Source organism: Nipponia nippon, unplaced genomic scaffold, assembly GCF_047370975.1.
Source record: "Nipponia nippon isolate SJK-2023a ecotype South Korea unplaced genomic scaffold, ASM4737097v1 scaffold_3, whole genome shotgun sequence".
In the NCBI taxonomy this organism is placed as follows: Eukaryota; Metazoa; Chordata; class Aves; order Pelecaniformes; family Threskiornithidae; genus Nipponia; species Nipponia nippon.
The window spans coordinates 64,408,778-64,431,357 of NW_028262347.1; the positions used below are offsets into that span (position 1 = coordinate 64,408,778).

The following is a 22,580-nucleotide window of genomic DNA, read 5'->3' on the forward strand; positions in this document are numbered from 1 at the left end:
TTTAAAAACTCAGTCTCACATTTGCATTTTGAGAACTTTCATGAACTTTCTAATACATATATACCTATGACACTTACATGAAGCGTACCAGCACATAATAAAGCAGAAAAGAACTTTACTGGCCCAAATTTATGCTGAGTTTTTACACAAATCACATCTAATTACTCTTAAACTTTAAAAAAAGCAAAACAATGAACAACCAAAAAACACACAATCTTCTACAGTTGAACACAGAAGAAAGGAAAACTTTTTTCTAGCAAAGTATTACTTTTGGTTTAGAAGCTGCCACAGGAAGTTTTAGACCTCATGGTGGGTGAAAACGCATGATTTGCTCCTATCCAGAACCTGGAAAGAGCTGACATACTTGGAGGCCGCTAAGCTTTCCCAAAGCAGGAACAGCATCTGCTACTCTTTTTTTTCCTCCTAGTTTCACCGTCACTACTCAGACCACTACAGACAGAAATGAAATTCAAAACTACCAAATCCACTCCTGATGCCTTTCAATGGCCCATAACTTCTTACACGTAAACACCAATTTTTTCTAACTTTCCATGTTCCAGCATACCAGCATTCAGGACTGCTCATTTGCTTTCAGATTGTTTCTTCCCACACTAAGTACTTGGCTGGAAGAGATTTCTTGGGTAATCAAAATCATTCAGGGCTGCTAAGACAAGCAAGTTACATGATCTTGTTCATAAACTACTTGAGTTAGAAGCCCCTCCACTCCATTCTCTCCTTTCCTACTAGACTTCACTACAACATCAAAAACCTCCTCGTGTTCCTAAGTTATGACTAGTTTTAGCCATTTTTTGTTGTACCAGGCCTTGTATTAAATGTCTTTTCTCAGAAGCCTTTATCTCCTCCAGTATAAATTATAGAGGGGTAGCATGTGGCAGATTTAAAGACCAACATGGAATATGTTACTCACACCACATATAATCACACCCGTGGAATTCCTTACCACAAGACACAAACTTCTAGTATCCATAGCATGGGTATAATGGAGACTGGATGGAGGGTTACCACATATAGAACACTTAAATTCATAAAATTTCTGAGTGACAAATAGCTCAAATTTGGAAGACAACTCAGGGAAAATATCATACGTGCCTGCCTCATTCTTGTACTCTTTCATTGTGACAGAGATACACTCCAGATACATCCACAAAATATTTATTCCACCCAAGGTCTCAGAATACTTTCCTGCAAGAGACCAGCCACAACTGATGTGCCACAGGAAACCTGTTTAAAAAGTCTTAAGGTCTACAGTAACCAAGCAATCTAACAGGTGAAATTCCTAAATAATTTTAACTGCGTTGTCAGCTTTTACAGAGGAAGGCAGAAATTGCAGCAGTCCTTGCAATTGGGAATGGGGATTTTTTCCTTATCCCAAGCCTACCAGGTTAAAATTGGCAGTCCCAAAGACATGCAAAAGATATTTTACCCAGGTGCTCAAAAAACAACCCCTCACCAAACCCTCAAAAAAAAAAAAAAAAATCACACAGCTAGACGCAATCCCCCAAAATGCTTAAGTACTGCCCTATATGCAAATACCATATTCCTGTAATCTTTACAGTCACAGAAAGCTGTTTAAGCTCATTGCCTGGAACTCCTCCTCTTCAGTGCATTTTAAACTTTTTCACTGTCTCCTGCTGCTTACATTAAACTGAAGTTATCCTATTGAGATCTTTAATGACTTCTTCCCATGCCTCTGGATCAGTTGTTAATCCTCATTCTCCTTGAATTACTACCCCTCCCCAACAACTGTGTCTCCTTCCATTCGTTTGTATGAGTGTCTTCTGTTTCTTTTCTCTCTCTGCTTGCGCCTTCAATCATATAATCATATAATTTGAGGGCGGGGGGGGGGAATACTAATCCACAACACAATTATCTAAGGATCCCACAAGGTTGTGTTCTCTTCTGGCTCCATGCATTCTCTCAGAAATCTCACCCATAAATGTAACCTATGCTTTTACGCTCACACACTACCATCCACTTCCCATTCAAGACTATCTCCCTTCCACCAAAACGAAGTCTCAGCATCTAGCATCATCTCTCAGACTTCTGGCAGCCAGCTGAAGGTCAGAGTTCTTACCTCCTTCTCCCATCCAAAAGCTCTCCCTTAATTAGCAGTTTTGTTACTATCCACCCCACAGCCATTTAGATCCCTAACTCAAACAAGTTTTAAACTAATTTTTCCCTACATTCTCCCCACTCACAGTGTGAATAAGCCTCGTCGATTTGTTCTGCAAAATAACTGACAATCTCAGGTAGACTTTTACCATCTTGCACTTTTATTATTTCAATATCCTTCTCTGGCCTAGAACAAAACAAAATAAAAAACCCACACAGACTTATCCTGGTCACATCTATGCAGAATGCTTCTTCAGTGGATATTTAACTTGCCAGTTGAACCATGCCACTGAGAAAAGAGGAAGTATACATATTTCAGATATTTATCTCTCTGCATTATGGGGATAAACTTGGTTTTGCTTTCAAAAAAAGTTACATTTTAACCCTGCTGTGTCACTGGCTGAATCAAGATGCTGACTTCAACTGCTAATTGATCAGCAGCAGTAGGCTCCACCACTTACTGGCTTGGCTTTCAAGGAAGCACTTTCACACCTTTTCCCACATTAGGAAAAACTTTCTATCCAACACTGTGCTTTATCATGACACGTACAAAGAAACTTGACATTAGCTACACTACCTGTGCACCAAAATCACTTACACTGATCAGCGGGGTCTTATTTCTTTGTACTCCATCACCTTTCTCACATTATAACTTCTAATCGAAGCCAACTCAATCAGATGTATTTGCCTGATCCTACACACAAACAATACTACTAATAAACAAAAAAAAAATAGAGAACTCTCAAGTAATCAGTTGCTAGTCAAAAATGTAAGCATCTCCCCCCCCCCATTTCCTGCATTTTTAACACCTCTAAACAAGTAGCAGAAGGCTGTTGTAGTACTTGGGATCACTTCAGAGTATGGTCAAAGATAAATGAGGAGGTTAGTTCTCCATTACCAATTTAATTCCAGTTGCTTTAAATTAAGTCAGTTTAAGAACTGCCATTGCATTCCCACATAAAAATAAACAGACTCCCTAGTATCTGACAAGATTTTTCACCTCCTGAAGCGGGTCTGTGGTTGGAGGTAGAGACTGAAAATATTATTGTGATGATATTAAAAGAAGATTTCTTTCAGAGGTAGATATTAACTGAAAGCAATTAAGGTTGGGGTAGGGGGAAGCTTGTTGCAACACTGAAACTTCAAGAGCATCTCTCCTCTCCCAGCTACATGCTTGGTTGTAGGACACATTTTATACTTACTTTAACAGCCATATGGAATGGGGACTCGGGCGGGGGGAGGCTCCAATGGCAGGTACGATGTATTTTCACAAGGAATCTCCCTCCTACTTCAACCCACCACATCTGAAGCTATCCTGTACACTTGAAAACCCGAAACTACCATCATGGCTACATAAGCGAACAGCTCAGTTAATGGGCACATGTGAGACACGACAGGCCTGGTTTTAAAGCCAGAGGTTACGAAGGAAGACTAAGACATATGCAACACTCCTCTATCCATTGAGAGAAGGAAGGAAGTGTACTACAGCAAGTGACCTCAGTATTCACTGAAAACTGCTGGGTGGTAGCCTATCGTCTGACTACTTGCAGTTAAAACTGCGCTGTAAGCTGCAACTCCTTCTGAACTGGGTTTGCTTCTGGAATTTCTTTAGTTTTCAACAGACTATGTGTAGGATCAATAAATATTGAAAACAGAGTAACTACGTTAAGAGTCGCCATACAAGAAATTCCTGACTTTCTCAATAACATGAGCACTGTTTCAAGTTTCAGAGAAATGAACTTTAGCTCCAAGGCCAATAACCCCAACACTCAAGAGTTCCTATAAGCACCATTTCCCAGCTCTAAAACAGGGATAATGTACGAGGTCTATTAAAAAAAAGAAAGTTCAACTTAGTAACGTAACCAGATCCAAGCAATGTGTAAAACTGAAGTAAAAAGAAGTCAGCTTTCTCCCCGAGTCAAAGCTGAACCATTAATTTGCAGTATCTGCTGTGCAGACGAGTATATATTTCCAATTGCTTATTTAGAATAACAATTTCAACCAAAAATGGCCCTCTCCTAGTAGAGCTGGAGCCAGCTTCCACCTTGCTATACCACACAGGAAGCCGAATCCTGTCAACCTGAGCTTCCAGCTAGCGATCCCATACGTGTAGCTCATGCCTCCCTGCATCTGCAGGCATCGGCCTCTTCCTTTACACAAGTGCATCTACAGACACACTTACACCAGATTTGAGACTAAAGGGACTTGCACCTTCCCCCCCCCCCCCCAGCCTGTCTCCTACTCTTTTATCGGTACCTTTTTTTTTTTTTTTTTTTTTATTACCACAGCACAAGACTACAGACTTCCCTGAAGCTCTACTCTTAGCGTCCCACATTTACCAAGCTGGAAACAAGCTGCAGGGCTAGACTGGTAAGGCAAATGATGTTTAGACCCCAATAGAGAGCTGGAGACAGCAGCAAGGGCCTCTCCCTGACTACACCCAACTGAAACCACATTTGCCTCCCATAGCCAGAAAAGAGCACCCAGATTCAGCACTGGAAAAACCTCCTATCACCCTGCTGCCAGTCACCCAGTACTACTGCTAAGTGCTACAATTCCCTCATCAAATGACAGCACATCCTCAAGCTAGAACGTTAACCCTTAGTCAAGCTGGCACTCTTGAACTTAATCTCTCTGGTTAAATCTGCAAGCTCCTAATGAGCACGACTGACACCACAGAATCACAACATTCACCAAAAAACCCAAAGCTTAGGGACAAAAGTAAGAAGAAATACTAGTCCTGGAAAGCACGGTCTCACGCTTGTTTTTGAGCATACCAAGCTGATCTGTTACTGTTACTTAAGAACTTAAAGATGCATTGGTTGAAGACAACCTGCTTTACTTTGATTAGAATGGACCAGCAACATGCACAAAACCATGTCTCAGATGAGGCAAGACAGTTCTGTACTGGCCCAAAATCGTATCACCTGGTTCACCCTGAAATTCAGTTGCCTCTTTTTCCTAACTTGTAATCACATTTGCATATTCAGAAATAACTTAAACTTGGTGAAATACACACGTTTGAACATCAGCAAAAAAAAAAAAAAAAAATCATTCTTGCCTACAAGTTTGATGTAGTATAATTATAAACTATTCTTTATATAAAATGATTCCTTCAAAAGCAAAGCAGAGCTCAGACTTGAGAAAAGCCTTACCACACCTCTGATAAAAAAATTGAGGAGGAGATAAAGAGGAGAGGGAAAGGAGCAGAAAAGCAATATTGCAGATGAGAAAATAAGAGTAGAAACATACTATATGGCTTAGAGAAGAGGACTAGATAACACACAGGAGAGACAGAAAAAGAAATGCACAGAACAATGCAGGAAGCGATATACTGGGATCCATGGTAGGAAAGAAACAAAACTTGTGGGGCTGAGGCTACAATAGCCAGACAGGGTGGGACAGAAGACATGAAGAAGAAATCAGAGTCTCTCCAAATTTCACAGCGTGGGTAGTACATCTGCACAGTGGTCATAGTTTACAGTAAACCCCCATTCTCTAGGTCGAAAACCAAATACTACTTTCAATCTTTAGAGATATCCTTAACAATTAAGCAGTACTAAAAAAAAAAAAAAACAGGTGAAAACAACTGCCCTTTAATCTGTCTTACCTGCTTTTTTTTCAGTGGGGCAGGAGGGGATGGAAAGAAAGTGGCAGGGGAAGGGAGAGGACACGTTCCCAACACCCAGCACTACTCAGCTTATGCTTTCTTCTCTTTGCCAGCAACTCAATTTCCACAGGCAGTGACAGTCCAGTGACAGCTAATACCCGATCGACTGCTACGAAAAGCACTGGTTTCACATGGACGCTAGCTGTGCTACCATTCATTTCCCACTTTCTCTGGAACCACAGCTCCCCTTCTAAGTGAGAAGCATGCACCGCTTTGCAAAACAGAGCCTAAACTATGGCTCGTCAGTAATTTCATGCATCACAGTTTGCAGTGTATTATTCTAAAGCGCATATCAAGGCTCTTCAGTTGGCAGCTCTTAACTGATAAAAAAAATCCCGCCTATTACAGACAATTAAATAGCCAGCAAAAAGTCAACTCTTCTTCCATAACTCCAGGAATCACTGTAACATTGTCAAAACTGATAAACACTAGTTTTTGAGCACTTTGAAGGCAACACTTCTTGCCCTTCCTAATAGCAACTATGTCCCTCCCCTAGCCAGTTCTCTACACAGGGCCTGATAGCATCAAGGTCCCAACACGAAACACTCACCACACTGACTGGGGAGGAAAAGAAAAAAAACAAAACCAAAAAACACACAACCAAGTGATTCTGCACAGCCCTCCTTAGCTGCAGGAGGCTGGTACTTGCTTTAAAGCATTCACTGCTGCTAGTAACTTCGACAACATGGAAAACACTTTCCCCAATCCTGCCCTGTTGAACTAATCAATAATTTTATACGATACAAGCAACAGAGCTTCCTGCCCCCTCCTAACCATTGTAAAATGGTAGATTACTATTTACCCAAGAAAGCTGATTTCAGAAAAATATTTCTTTTGGTATCTTCATTGCTATAAAACTCCTGAAAGTTTTGTATTCTGTATTATTGCTATAATAGACATCTTTGTGTTAATCCTGTAGAAAACATTCAACATATCAAAACAGAGTGCGGCAGCGCACAGTGATCATGCCACCTCTTTGACTGCCACACAGGTATTTTTTCACCTCCTAATTTAACTTTCACATGCAGAGGTAGAGAGACACAGGAAATATTGAGGTTACAAGTATGCGAACAGAAACTGACTCACCACAGTCCTTTGCTTGTTGGGCAGGAAGACTCTAACAATAGGCTTCTGTGGAGACTTAGGGTTATTCCGTGACATATCAGCAGGGTTTTGATAAACTGAAAGGGATGAAGGTGCTACAGAGAGGCTAGAGGAGGAAGATGATGCAACTGTGTCTGTTGAAGCTGAACTGGAGACAGAGAAATCTGTTCCATTCCCCATGGACTCCAATAACTGCTGCTCTCTCTGCTGTAGAGCATCTAGTTTGCTGGTGTACTCTTCATATGCCTGTGAAGGAAGAGCAACTGTTTTAATGATGTAGTAGCCTCAGACAAAACCAGAAATCTAAATTCAGAATGAACATGAAACAAAATGCATTCTAAACTAAGTCAAATTTCCCAGGAATATGAGCAAAACGGGCTAGTCAAATTTTTCAGTAGGACACAAAGAAGAAATGGCTTTCAATTCATTATGTTAAACCTTGTGAACCAACAACTGATTTTTTAATAGATTAAATGGATAAGTGGATAAAAGAAATCATAAGTCACAGTTTCAAAGCACCTGCACTAGTCTAATTCAAAACTACTTTAAAGAAGACAGCAATCTTTAACAAATGTTGTCAGCTGCATTGCCGAATTACTGTGCTACAGCTAAATTTATCATTCTGTTGGAATGACAGCTAAATACATCTAATGCAATAATTAAGAGAAAGCTGAAGTCTGCTTTTTACTATCTGTATCTGACAACTCACCTAAGCTCATTGTTCACCATCCTTCACCTCTGGCACTGTCCTTTCATACCAGATAGTACAAAAAAAAACCACCTTATTCCAGTTAGAACACAACTAAGTTTGCCCTGTTACAAAATCATCCATAAACATGTAAAAGTGATCCTTTGAAAGAATTTTTTAACATCTGTATGAGATTAATTTGATTTTCCACCAAGTTTATGTAAAACCTGATTACACACTGATCAAGTTTCTCAAACAAACAAAAAAAATTCAGTAACATTAAATTTGCCCATTAAGTTTTTATTAAATGTAGCCAAGTTAAACATTATTGCCAAGCTCTATAATACAAATATGTAATCGGTATATAATTTTGTTTAAAGTTTGTTTCCATCAACTTTGTTTGTCTTCGCAACAAGAAAACTTTGATCTGTATCCAAGTATCAGAATTATTTCTTCAGCATATAAATTAGTACAGAGTATCTTCAAAAATCTTAATCAGTTAAGGAACATGTGTTTCATGCTACAGAAGCATGTCCAGTGTTAACCAAAGATGTGTTAGACCTTTACAGACAAGAAGAAGAAACAAAGATCTTACGAAACATCCAAGCAGTAAGGAACAGAATTTTCTACTTAGCTCTCCAGGAAGACCAAGATGTATGCCAAGCTGCATTAATTTTCTATGCCACAAAGGATATTTATGTCAGGGAAAGATACTTTATTATTTTTTTTTTTAATTTGCTTTCCTCAAGTTTTCTGTGCATAACATGTTGCTAATTAAAGTTATAGCAGAATTGAACTGACCAAAAAGTCTGCAGGGTCTACACGTGGAAAAAAATATTGAAGTTAAGAGAAAAAATAACCAGCATTCAGTAGTGCTGCCACAAACACTACATTTTACTATGAATTTACTCTCCAGGTTGTATGTGCAGGTTTACCTAACCCAGGCTTGTTTTGTCGAGTAAATGATCATTGGCCACTCCCTTTTTATGGAGGTTTAACATCCACCAGGGTGTTCAAAATTCATGTCATCATCCCCACAGTGTTAACAAAGAGAATGATAATTTGACAGTGGGGACTAAAAAAGAAAAAGCATTTTAAGGAATGGTGGTGAACATCATAATTTCAAATTCTAAATTTTGTCAGTTCTACTTTTAATAAACGGACATAAGTTGCAGGAAACTGAGAACTAGTTACTATTTCTTTTTTAAAAACTGAAGATGTCTAGCATTTCTCAACTAGACCCCAAACTCAGAGACTTAAAACCGAAACATTTTCACTCTAGCCCAATTCTACTCTCAAAAGTAAATTGAAAGGTTATCCAGTTATAAATAATGGCATTTTTTGGCTGTACAGTAACACAAGTGTCTCTCTCCTGCTTCCAGGAACAGCTTTCCATGTAAATTCCAATAAAAGCTCCATGTGTCAAGAATTACTTTCAGTAAACAAAAATTAAGAATCATAAACTGTTACCATTTCACCAATACTTTTCTAAATACTTACTTCCTTTTCTCATGAACATTGCAAAATATTATTTGAACACATGCAACATTACATTGCTTCCGGATACTTGCGCGCTTAGTTCCTTCACAAAATTACACACATCTTTCAAAATACTCAATCCTACAATGTTTACACTGGCAGCTTAATCTGTCACTAATGCAAACTCAAAGTCAAATGATTTATCTTAAGAGAATAAACAATGAGCATGGAAAGCTGGGAGCTGCTGCTGGCTTTGAGTTCTATACCATTAAATTCTGCATGAAAAGCTCTCTATTTGTTACGAAGACAAAAGCTCTCAAATATTATACTGTTACTCAATGTCATAGCAGAAGGTCCTGTAATAAAACATAATGGAACTAGAAATGCATCAGTAAACTTCAAATACATTTTTCTCTTTTAAAAAAATAAATTCTTATTATACAGGAGCAACAGTACATGCAGCAGAAACAGAAAATCTCATTTTCACAAAGATTAAGTACTTTGGTGAGACACTGGTTTTAGCTGATGACTAGCACCGATAGACACAGCCAACAGCACCAAGTCAAAACATAGAATTATCCCATGGATTTAAATCGAAAGAGTATTACAACAGCAAAGCTGACCTATGGCAAGTATTTCTAGCTAAAAGAAAGATTATGCCACAGAGTTGGCCTATCTACAACAGAGACCTGTAGCAACACAGCCATATTAGCAGACAGGCATCAACAGCTACACAAACCTTGAAGTCAGTCAAGGCCCTCTGGGTCAACTATAAGGTTGATTTCTAACATTGTTTTTCAAAACCAAGCAAAAAAAATTAAAATTAAGTTTGTACAGCATCTACAGCAAGAAGAAGATTAAGCTGAACAGTCAAGCAATTCATTAAATTAAGGACTTTAAAGGCATTTCAGAAGGAAAAGTTTATGAAATCTAGAATGAAATCCATTCAGTTTACATACTCCCATTAAGAAGTGAGTAATGTTCTACAAGAAAACAAATCTTGCTTTCAGCTTGATATAGAATCACAGGAAGGAAAACAAAGAAAAACGTTTAGAAGGTATCCCTGGAAGTCACCTAGACCAAACACCTGTTTAACACAGAGCTAATTTTTAAGTTCAATCAGGTTGCTCAGGGCCTTGCCAAAGCAAGTTTTGAAAGTCTTGAAAGATGGAGACTCCACAACCAGTTCCAGGGCTCAAAAACCCATCTCATGATGAAGAATTTTCACTTATGAAATTCACTTGATGCTATCTGTGACGCTGCCTCTTCCCCTTTTGCTGTGCATGTCTGAAAAGAGTCTGGTCCTCTCTTGAGGTTGCAAGAGCCTGCAGATTCCTCCTTAGCCTTGCCTTCTCTTGTCTGTGCTAAACACCACCCCAACGCAGTCACACAAGTAGCGAGTAGGTGAGTCCCCCTTCACGCTGGCTATGCACTTGCTAACGCAGCCCAGTCCACAGTTTGCTGCTGTTAGCGTGAGGGTGGGTTACCGACAGCTCAGCTTGTTGCTCACCAGCAATCCCCGGTACTTCTCCTGCAGAGCTGCTACCCAGGCCTGCACCGATGGGCAGCCACCTTGTCCCAGGTGCAAGATGCTGCATTGGTCTTCGTTGTTGTGCTGCTGCTTCTCACGAGGCTTCTGTTCTTCAATTGCTCCAGCTTGCTTATTAGTTGCCAAAAATAGACTGTCTTTAATAACATATATTATCCTCAACAAATTTATTTGGTGTACCACTACAGGGCTCCCAATTTAGTGTGAATTTACAGTATTTCACAAAGCGAAAGGAAAATATATGTTTGAAAAGCTGACTGTTAGATTCAAATTGGCACATCTTGTCAATCTACACATAATTCTACAGCAATCTAAAATAGAACAAAAAGTTAATTTTAATTATATTGCATATCAGTATATATTCACATCGTATAATATAGTCTCATACATGTGGGAATACTCCAGAGGCTTCAACTAAGTAAAAAAAGGTATGTATAAAGGCCTGGTAAGCTGCCAAGTCCATCTAAAGCATTCGAAGTTGGCATATTTATATACGATGTATACACATGCCATAATACAACTGCTGCTCACTCAGGAGCAGCAGACAAAAATTACTTCTTAAATGTTGCAACCTATTGACAAAATAAAAACAAACCTCAGAAGTCAAAGGAATTTGCATGATGTTACACAGATGTGCCAACAGAGTTCTGCTGACAAGATGATGACATGGGATTTTCTCAAAAATACGCATATTTTTGTATTACGTATCATTTATATTATATTTGAAATTTGCTTTCTTGGGCCATAACCAGGCTATACATTCTAGTAATAACATTTAAGGAAACAAAAAGCAACAAGTTAAATATGTTTTAAAAAATTAATCTGGGACAAAACCAAGTAGCAAAATATGGTTTCTCCTTCTCCCTACCCCCTACCATATCTGGTTAGAAACTCAGTCTAAACTCAAGCAGACCAACTGGTTTTACCATGCTCTCTCCCTTACTCAATCAATTTCAGATAATATCCACACACTGCAAGACTCTTAAAAGCCTCAACTACAGTTTCCTGGTCTTTGAAACTGAGATTGTGTTTCTATTTAAAAGATGTTTGACCTTTTAAACTGTTGATCAAATGCAAATCCCACTAAGTTAAATGGGAGCTGAAGATAGACAGTAACGTACGTCAGGATTTCTTCATTTAGTAAGACTCCTAAATCTGTACTTAGCCTAACTTTAGACACTCCAGTTTTGGTCCAACATATTTGATCAGCATCTGTTAGTAGCCTGGTAAAAATTAATCTGAATTTCCCCAGAGAACTGCCACGTTTCCCAGTGCCTGTACCCAGAGTTAGCATTTTCCTGGAATCTCACAAACAGTCAGAAACAACCTGAGGTTCAGCACTAAGATCCACTTCAGACTGTATCTACCTGCTGTTGCAATAAGCATACTTCAGATCAGCAGAGGTAATCTTCTTTAATTAATTAATTTGACCTCCTGCATGGATTCTTCAGATATAAAGGAATAAGGAATGAAATACTCTCCCAAAATCCAACAGCCAAACTCTCAAAAATGGCAACAGCAAGCCCTCTGAATAAAATACGTTTAATAGCCCAGGAAAAGAGAAAGCTGGGGGGGGGGTGTGTGGAAATCACAGTAGCTGGGGACAAGCATACCTCTACCCCCATGATTATCATTTCAAATTGCTTCCAAGAGCAGGAGTAGAAGAGAGGCTAATTCCTTAAGACAATACTAGAAAGCTGACTGAGTTTTAAAACTTATTTTGATACCAATGTCATTCTATCTATGCATTTGTATACTGTTTTATTTTGTGTGGAGTCTGAATAAAAAACAAAAAAAAAAAAAGAAAGCAGGCAGCTTACTCTTGTACTGTTAACTGAAGTAACCTACAGGTCGAGGATGCAACTTCACACCACATGAACTACTTACATGTGAATGGGCTAATACTGTTCAATTAAGTTCTCACAGATGAAGTGTTCGTAGGTAATGTTGCTCACATAACTACGAGGCAAGAAGGACACACAATGCATTTTGGAAGTTTAAATAGGTAAGGCCTCCCTGAACAGTCATTAAGAGTCTACAAAGGCTAACAAATCTGATTAAGTCATTTAAGCACGATCTCTCCTTTCTAAGTTTGAGCTGACTGCTTTTGGCCAGTCTAGATCTGTACAACCCATTTCAGTTTGTAAACAGCATTTGTTGCCAATGTTAAGTTGAAATGCACAGATCTTTATTCTCCTTTCCCTAACTTAGGTTTTCCGTTTCATAAGTACTTTGTTGGTAGAGATAAAAAAAAAATAATTACAATCCCCATTATAGAATATGCAAGTGCATATTTTAACCATTTTTGCTAACTGAATACCAGCTTTTCCCAGTATCATAATATTAGACCTCTTTGCAGTAAAGATTTCCAATATTTACAATGCTTAGACAAACCCTTAAGAAAAGGGTTTTTCCACAGTGAATCACAAACTGTGTATTTTGGGAAACAGCAATTCAAGGACAGATATAATGCACTACAAAATTATGTGGGAAGACAAAAAATCATTGATGTTTTCAGCTGCTGTGATACAGAACACTTCCAAAAAAAGTGTGGCAAAACCTACCAAGGAGTTCTTGCAGCCTCTTTTCCAGAAGAAAAGAAAAATGCTATTAGTGATATTTCTACATCTACTGAGTCAAGCAGTTATTTCAAATATTTGACAGTGATTTCTAGAGGTCTGTTAGATCTGAGATGCATGCTCACAGACAGGGGATGAAGAAGTTAAGAACTAGGATTACCTAAGAAAGAATTTTAGCTACAAGCCATTTTTAGATTTTAATACAGCCATTGTTTACTACATTTATTATTTCTTCCAGCCAGAACAAACAGAAAAGTTTTTCTTGTAATCATATTAGAGAACATTGATAAGATTCCCGAAGCTATTACTAATTATAACAATTAGAAGAAAATTGTGTGGTTAATGACAAATGTTCTTTTCTTTCTTCTGTTCCTTTTGTTTCCTACCCCCATACCTTACACACACACTCAGAAGACTCTCTGCAGCTCTGGTCTCTCTCCTCAACCCCTACTTTCCTGCCCTGAGAGGAGGGAGACAAGCTACCCACTGCCCTCCAGCTTCACGCTACGTTTTCCACTTCTAGGCAGCTGCACACGAAGCAGCCCGCCCAGGCTTGCAGGCCCTACAGCCACCTTTTTAAGACTGTCACTGAGGAGTGATGGATCAAGGCAAGGAGATACCCCTGAATCCGAGCACCCCCTCTTGCAGGAATAATTAAATATATGCTGAATTCAATAGTACAGGTCAATCACTTCCAATATTTCAAGAAATCCATTCCTCTTTCATAGTCAATTGATGAATCCTGAAATGATGGCTGCGACAACAGCTGTCAGTTTTAAAGTTCTTCTGATGTAAAATGCATGGAACTCCCCCCCGACTTAAAAAAATAAAAGTCTGCCACAAAGAAAAAAGTTTTGTCTTCTTCCTCTCAGATGAGCACAGAAACAAAAGCTTGTTAGCTTCTATTTTCTTGAGCAACTGTAACTAAGGCGTAAATTCCTTTTTATTTTTAAATGAGGTGTATGTTTTATATTTAATGCACAAATAATTTCACTATATCCTTTGCATGCTCAATTTTCAGATTTCATTTTCTTGTACAATTCTTCAGCTTTCCTATATGTGTTTCCGTTCCCCCAACCCCTTCCTTTCCACTTTTAATCGAAATGCAATTTTGTCTCCAGGTTCAACCACAACTTTCCTTGACAGGTCTACAGAGGCAGCTCCAACACATGCCAGGAGCCAGCGTACGGTGTGATCTAAGTTCTGTGAACGTGAGCAGTTGGTAAGATTCCTAAGAAACGAAGGATATCAAGCCAGACAGGAGTACAAAAGAACCAAACAAATCCTACTGTACTGAAACTCTACACATCAGAAGATGGATGGATAGCTGTCAAGCTTTTTATAGGTATACAAAAAGCCATGGTTTTGCAGAAAGCATTACAATAACAACCTAGATGTTTACAACAGCGAAAGGCAATATGGGTGAAACCAAAAGTGCTCATTTGCAAGTACTTATCTAGCAATTAGCTTTGGCTAATTCCAACTTCTGCTAAGAGAAGCAGACAACATGCTTGCTGATAGCACTCAAGAGATGGTCAACAAGCACAATCTATGGAAGTCCTTAGGAGTAGCTCACATTTTATGGAAGATGCAAAGAAATCAGAGCAGTGGAAGGAAACAAAGGGAAGGGTGATGCAGTCCAAGTAACAGGGTAGCAAAATTACCCATGCAGATTCTGGGTAAAAGCAGGGCAATATTGCACTTTACAGCCAGAAATGAGACTTCAGCAAAACAATCAAAATATAAAAGTCAGGGCAGTACGGACAGAGTATAAGTTACATTACCTTCCTGTTCGAGCACTTTGGAGACAGCACACAGGCCACAGCGTCAAGACCTAGACATAGCCTAGATGTGACAGCTTGGGACGAAGAGGGGTCATGCATAGAAGTCAGTGATGATGCCCAGGTATGGAACTGAGCAACAGGCCCAATATCGCACAGCGGCTCTGTACATAGGGAGTTTGCCATTTCTAATAGATGTCAGACAGATAAGTTACCTATTGAACCACTTAAGCTACCCACATGTATTCTACATACTCTCCTGTTCTTTTTATTCATATAAAAAGTATTGTATTTTCTTAGTTCCGCATTTGATAGAAGCAAACGTGTTCTTCCACACATTATCACACTATGTTCAGAGCTTTTTACATAGAGCTTTGTCCTTTCATGCTGCAACCAGGGTTGTTCTGGCCCTTTTTCTGACAAGGTGGAAGAATACAGAATGTCAAAACATTAGCTCTAGCAGTGACAGATTAGATTCAGATAAATTGCTGCAAAGTAAATTCTGACGATAGAAAGCAATCCCTGTTCTTGACCAAGGCAAAAGCAGCCAAAAAGGTGGGAAATGCACAGAAAGGATGCACCAGACAACTGCTGCTGGGCTGAAATGAACAGTCAAGGGTAGACAGTAATCTTGCTTCTGACTGTATCAGGTAATCTGTAATATATTTCTTCTTTTTCTTCCTCTCACACTTTAGCTCTACCACAGGAAATTTCCACACTAAATAAGTGACAGGTTTGCAACATTTAATCCTATTCACATCAATCAATCCATCTGCAGATGATCTAATCTAAGCTAATGACGATCCAAAGAGAAACTCCTCTCCCACCCCATTTTCTAGGTTCTTGGCTCACAGCTGCAAGCCCTTCCCTAACCTTAACCACAGCTTTGGGGCTCACTGGACTCCATCACGACCAAGTTCAATCTACTAACTGGATGGCAAACTAACCCAACAAAACCAGAATATTTTCCTTCCAGGTTAGTGATTGGAAGTGGTTTAGCCACTACTGGTACTGCAAGTACCTGAACAAAGGAAGCAGAGGAACCACACAGCAAAGAGCTGGGAAAAGCAAGGCTTTTTGTTTCAATGACAGTGGGCTCTTTTCACGGGACTCGCTGTCTCATGGGAGAGCTTCCTCCCAATGGCTTACCGTGCCCTAGTTCGTACCAGCACTACTTGTTACAAGACCCGCTTCACGATCCAGCAGAACTCACTGCAGCAGAGGAACACCCTGCTTCACCTTGCAGGGCTTCCCTACCATGTCGACGAGCCAGAGTTGCAGTTTCATCTCAGCAGCACATGGGACCATCAAACTTGCAAATCTACTTTAAGCTTCATGGTTTGTAGTCATCAACTATTTCAGACTTACTGTACTCTTCACACTATTGTAATCATTTCCTAGTACATATTTACAACTGCAAATGCCCTCCTCCCTAGCAAGGAATTACAGAATAATCAAACAGCTTCCAGTGTAGGGATCTCAGTTTTAATTTAGATACAAGCAAGTGACAAATGGATGTAATGAACTAACAATTTCACTACCTGAAATCCAGACTTAGTACAGATTAAGCTCGTTATTATCGCAATTTGATAGACAATCTAATGAAACCAACATACATGTGGCAATATTAAATCCAGACATATGGAATGAACCTGTTCATGTGAAAACAGAGGCGTGTTTATATACCATTGAGTGGTTAAAATAGTGACTAGTACTCATTCAATACTCCCATTTCACATTAGTAATAGATAAAGTAACTATAGAGGGCCTCATTTGACCTTAATTGTTAAGGATGTTATGTCAACATTTGTATAATCAACCTAGTACCCTGCTCTGACATATTAAGATAAAAGCTGGAAGTGCCTCAAATAATGAGATCTTTACTTGTAATTACCCAGTGCCTTTAGGCAGTAATTACAATTAAAAAGACTACAAAAGAAGCCTGGTTGACCTCCAGTTATTTCAATACTTGAGAGAATCAAGAAAAGGGCAGGGTTTGGAGCAAGTGATACGCATTCAATTCCTAACAGAGGTAACTTATGCATGCAGTCCTTTTTTATGTTCTTAGTGGTCCTACATCAACACAACTTTATGAATCTGGAGTTGAAAGAATACAGCAACTTGATTTGTAGTTAGTTTACAAATTAAACACAGCTTAAAAAATATTACTCCACTGTACAATTTTATGTATTTAAGAAGTTCCCTTCTACTAATACCATTTTTTGGATTCTACACGATTATTTTTCAAAGAGAAAAAAGTTAAGTCAACTGCTTTAAAGGCAATGTTAGTCTTATAAGATGTTTTCATGTGTATGTGTATGTACTTGCTTTTAACAACAGAGCATGCCTTTTTCTATTATACACACACAATCTTCCCCTGACCCCAGCATCTAAAAAAAATGCCTTGTATTTCAATTGCACCAACATAACTACTAGACTATGTCACTGATCTTCCCCTACTGATGCATATCAGGAATCCCATATAGTTCCTTTCTATCTCCAGGGAAAGAGTTAAGTTTGTAATATACAAAGAGAATATTCTCCTTTACTACAGTTATTCTCAGCTTTAACATAAGATGCTTCATGAAAGATTAACATAACACACCATTAATCCAACCACATTCGTTTGAATGTAAACTTACCTCTAAATATATAGATGGTGGGTTATGCTCGCCTCCAAATTTGTCTAGCAGTGCCTCTATATGTTCTTGTGTTAATTTAATCATCTGTTTGATATTCCACACCTAAAACAGAAAATTAAAAATTTTTATAATCAAAAGGAGCCTAGAGAATCTGTCCTAAAACAAATTACATTTTCTTGATATTTAATAACAGAAGTCCATAATAAAAGTATTTTAATTATCAGTAAAAGAGTGAACAAAGCTATCCCGTTCATCCACTGTCAGTAAGGCACAGCTTGCTTCTGAGATAAACAGAGAAAAGTAACATTTGATTTTAAAATTCAGGAACCATTGAATAAACAATTTTTAAGAACAGTTTATTTTTCATGTTTATCAAAACCATATTAAGTATTTTCCTTGCAAGGCTTTGCAACCCAATTTCTACAGTACTACAAAGTTCAGTGAAGGAGTTCTTCTATCAAAGCTTAAGTAATCTGTGTAAACAAAACCTAGACCTAGTGTTCTATTTGCATGGGAACAGGATGTCTTGATCTTAAAGAGCACCTTCTATACCCTGATTTCTATACTCCGTCTACCCTGCAAGTTTTCTTACAGACCTTGGCCAGGATCTGAAAAAGACACCTACCTCTAGCGCGCAGAGAAAACTTATGGCACTGTACTATGAAACAACTCAGGTTGTTACTCATTCTTCATAACATCTTGAAAGAGTCAATTTTAGGACTTTGAGACTACTGTAGGTGAACAGTATTATAAATCCTAATTTATACCTAAAAAGGCAGTGAAGCACAAACCTAAACATTTAAAGCAACACTGCTACACTGATTTAAGAAGCTACTTTAGTCCAACCAAAGTCAGAAATTTATAGCGGGGAAAGAGGGAGGAAAAGGAGAATCTCTTCTTCATAGGTACTGTTATTCAGACTATTTATCAGGAAAAAATGATTACGTCAGAGTTGTTAGACCCAGGATAGAAGAAATTAAGATAATATACACAGTGCTTCTTCCACAGGGATTTTAAAAATTCCTGTTACCTTTTTCAGTTTAACTCTTATCTATTTCATAGACTACAGCCTCAAGACCAGGTCTGGATTTACAAACTGTGACAACCTACCTCTTTAAAAAGAAGATGCAAATAACTTCACATTCTAAAGCAGGCACCAATAATAGGATCCAATCCAAGTCGGATCAAAGCAAGTTTTACTACGTAACTTGAGATGTTCACAAAGAAACAAACTCTAAAATACAGAACTCACATTTTTCACACCACCTTATTTACCCCTTCTAATTCTAGACACCAGTTATTTGCCAGCAATTTCCTAATTTAAACTAATAATCGATTCACTTCTAGCCCAAGTTTTAGAACAGGTATCAGAACAGAGATTTCATCAAGAAGCTACAGTCAAACAAAAATAGCTTGCAACAAGCAACTCAAACTACAAAGAGTGAGGGGAGTGAGGGGACACCAAACAGAGTGTGCTATTCAAGTCTTCTGTATGTAAATTCCCTTGAGGCGATTGTGGCAGTCAGCTTGCTTCTCAACTTGCAATCAATTTATCACGTTGAAGCTAGGGCTGCCAACCAGCAGCAAAGAGAAGGATTTCTGTATTTTGCTAGTTTTTCCCAAGATGGAGAGAGCTAGTTGTATGGTTGGTGACAAGAATAAGCTTGAATCAACACTATTTCAATTAACCTGTTCAATATAGGAGTTTAGGATGTTTAGTTACTGTGTAACTGGTAACCTGCTGTTAACCTGGGCGTGTATACAGAAAACTCTTGGCAAACTAAGGAATTACCTCAGGATTACCTTCAGAAACAGGTTTCATTAGCACTTAATGAAACTTCTCTTATTTGGTCATTCTGGCAATTTTACCCACCAAAAAGTTTTTCTCAACATGTACTATACCACAACAATATCAACAATTTCCTATACTTAAATGCCTGGCAATGGGGGAGGTGAGGAGGAGAAGATGCTTCACTGACAAAGTAACCCAGAATCGCAGAAGGGTTGAGGTTGGAAGGGACCTCTGGAGTTCATCTAGTCCAAACCCCTGTTCAAGCAGGCTGCCCAGGACCACGTCCAGATGGCTTTTGAATATCTCCAAGGATGGAGACTCCACAGCCTCCCTGCGCAACCTGTGCCAGCGCTCCATCACCCTCACAGTAAAAAAGTGCTTCCTGATGTTCAGAAGGAACCTCCCCTGTTTCGGTTTGTGCCCATTGCCTCTGGTCCTGTCACTGGGCACCACTGAAAAGAGCCTGGCTCCATCTTCCTTTCACCGACCCTTAGTCATCTTTGTGGCCCTTCACTGTACTCTCTCCAGTATGTCTATGTCTCTCTTGTACTGGGGAGCCCAGAACTGGACACAGCACTCCAGGTGGGGCCTCACCACTGCCGAGTAGAATGAACCCCTGTCAGATGAGTTTCCAAATACTTTTTTTGAAGATTTATAATTAATAACTTCCTTGCTCATATGTTTTCTATTTTGTGCCATAACCACAACCTTGCTTCTCTCTTCTCGTACAATAAAGATATAGAATAACAAATATAACTGAGCAACAGCAATATGCACAACAGAAGTACGTTATTTAGGAGACAAGAGCAAAACCTGAGTGACTAATGAAGAAAATAAAAAATTTTGAAACTTACTGCCAGCTGCCAGGCTATTGCAAAACTATCTTCACTTGAAGAAGCTGACATTGAAGTCTAGTGGAAGACGACATTGCTCAGAGGAGCTGAAAACGGTGCCCTGAATTACCTACTATATATCTGTGCACTAAACCAAGAGCCTTTCCCAAGTGAATCTTACAGGCGAAGTTAATATGGATTTCTATCATCTTAGAAAGGCTATTCACACAGTTAAAAGTACGCTGAAGGCAGAAGGAAATTTATCAAAGTCAACCATAGCAACAAGTCATTACTTGTTGCTCACAGAAACGAAAAACCTATTTCGTGTGCCATATTCATCAAAAGTCTTCTGACAAGCTGAAAAAACTTTCACAAATCTAGTATTGACTAGCATATTCTTTCCCTAATCAAGCACGCACAAGAACACGTACGCCATGGCAAATTTCCAAGTTTTGCCATTTCCCTTTAAGTGGCAACTCCTACTTGTTTTACGTATAGAAAACTTACCTTCTGGCTTCCCATATCAGTGAATATGCTTATACACAGTTTTTTGTGGTCCAGAGTATCCCTCACCTAGCTAACTCCTTGATAATCAACCCCTGTGCAAGTGTACTGCATCCTAGTACGCAGGATCTATGACTACTTCAATTCAATTGAAGGAACTTGAGCCTTTTCCTAATTGGAATTCGGAACTGGTGCTCTGTGCAAGTGACCTCATGCGACCCAAAAACATCTGCTTCTGCACACCACAGCACTCTCAGCTTCCACCTCACAAAAAAATGCACCCTACCTGTTGCACTTATACAGCCAGCAGAACCAGCAACTTCAGCCTGTCTTTTCTCCTCACAGACTTGCTTGTTCAGATAACTCATCTCAGCTAAGTTTGCATCATATGCACCAGCCCAGCCTTACAGACTTTGAGCCAAGAGATATCCCCATCATCTCTGTGGAAAAAACTGAAACACTAGGTTCTTAAGAATTAAATCTCCCGAGTTCAGAAGCACTCACAGATGTATGGGTTTCTTTCAGCTGTCCAAATAAAACTTAACTATACAAAAGGATTTTGCCTAGGATTTTAGTGTCTCATTCTCCATAAGCACATACGTTCCAGGACAGCAGCAAAGAACTACCTAACAACAGAGACAGCAAAAACATGAAATGTAGAATCCTTTTAGCAATCAGTTCTGGACCAAAGAGCTTGTTCCTAGACAACAGAATAAACCCAAGTTTTTCAAGCTAAATGCATACGCACTAATACCATGCCTTCCTCGAGATCTCACAGTAATCCCTTTATCCACACTTTCTCTAGAAGCAAAAGAAAACTGCAGAAGCCTGCTGGTCATTAAGAAAGATCTATTTTTTTTTTTTACTCTTATGAGCGCTCCACTACACTTATGAAACTCCACACCTGTAGGAAACCATAAAACCACAACAGCCAAGTATCTTGTAGAAATACAAAAATCGATGCCAGCCTAAGAGACAGTTGCTAGAAATCTTAATGTACTCTGAAGTAAATCTGCAATGCACCTGGTACTGTCCGCATGCAAGTCCAGTCCCTTCCCACAGGAAGCAGCATGGTTATTTGAGACACACTGTTTCACTGTAGTTCCACCAAAACGTAATGAATCCTTTACAGCTTGGATAACCTTATAATTTTTCCAAAAAAACCCTCAAATAAATTTTTCTGTCCTATCTGGTGGCATTAGGTTAAGGTTATTCTCTATCACACCAGATTAGATTTGATTCTCCTTTTAGTGCTGCTGACACAAGGAAGCTGACGCAGGCTAACATGGACACAGGCAGCCAGAAGACTGGAAATATTCCAGATAGATACACTGAAATACATCAACTTGTATCTGCCTATTGTGGATAACTGTGCATTAATTTTGCAAATAAGCACTCCCTTGCAATGTAATAAAGATGAGGACCTATTTCAACCCAGAGGTAAGTCAGATACAGCAGAAGCCTAAATCTATTCTATTCAGAAAAGACTATAGCTCCACACATGCGAGGCTGTAAGCCACAAAGTTATTTTTGCATCCTTTGCTGCTTATCAAAATATACAGTGCTTGAGACAGCAGAAAGCAAACTGTCTTTTATACTTTTTGCACCTGGCATCAGTACTCAAAATCTTGCAGTACATCCCAGCTCTAAGCTCTGTGATTCACATTTGGTAGAAGACACCTGAGAGGTCAAATCTATTCTTTAAAGAAAAAAAAAAAAGCCATTATTTGTCCAGGCACAGTATGTCTTGCATCTGGATTATCACACTTGGGGATGATGGAAAATACTTTGATAGAACCAACTAGGTAATTTTAAAAAAATAAATA

At 38.9% G+C, this 22,580-nt stretch overlaps 1 protein-coding gene across 4 annotated transcripts in view; it reads right to left on the reverse strand.

Moving 5' to 3' along the window:
- The window catches only part of BRAF (B-Raf proto-oncogene, serine/threonine kinase), an 89,777-nt gene that overhangs the window by 55,254 nt on the left and 11,943 nt on the right, over nucleotides 1-22,580 (reverse strand). For 3 of the 4 annotated variants that reach the window (XM_087763774.1, XM_087763777.1, XM_087763776.1), the window contains exons 2-3: nucleotides 17,626-17,727; nucleotides 6,890-7,153 (exon numbers count right to left, since the gene is read on the reverse strand). In XM_087763774.1, the coding sequence (XP_087619900.1) occupies nucleotides 6,890-7,153; nucleotides 17,626-17,727 (366 nt within the window). Of the gene's footprint in view, nucleotides 1-6,889; nucleotides 7,154-12,510; nucleotides 12,574-17,625; nucleotides 17,728-22,580 lie in introns of those variants that run through there. The other variant, XM_087763775.1, reaches the window with a different exon arrangement.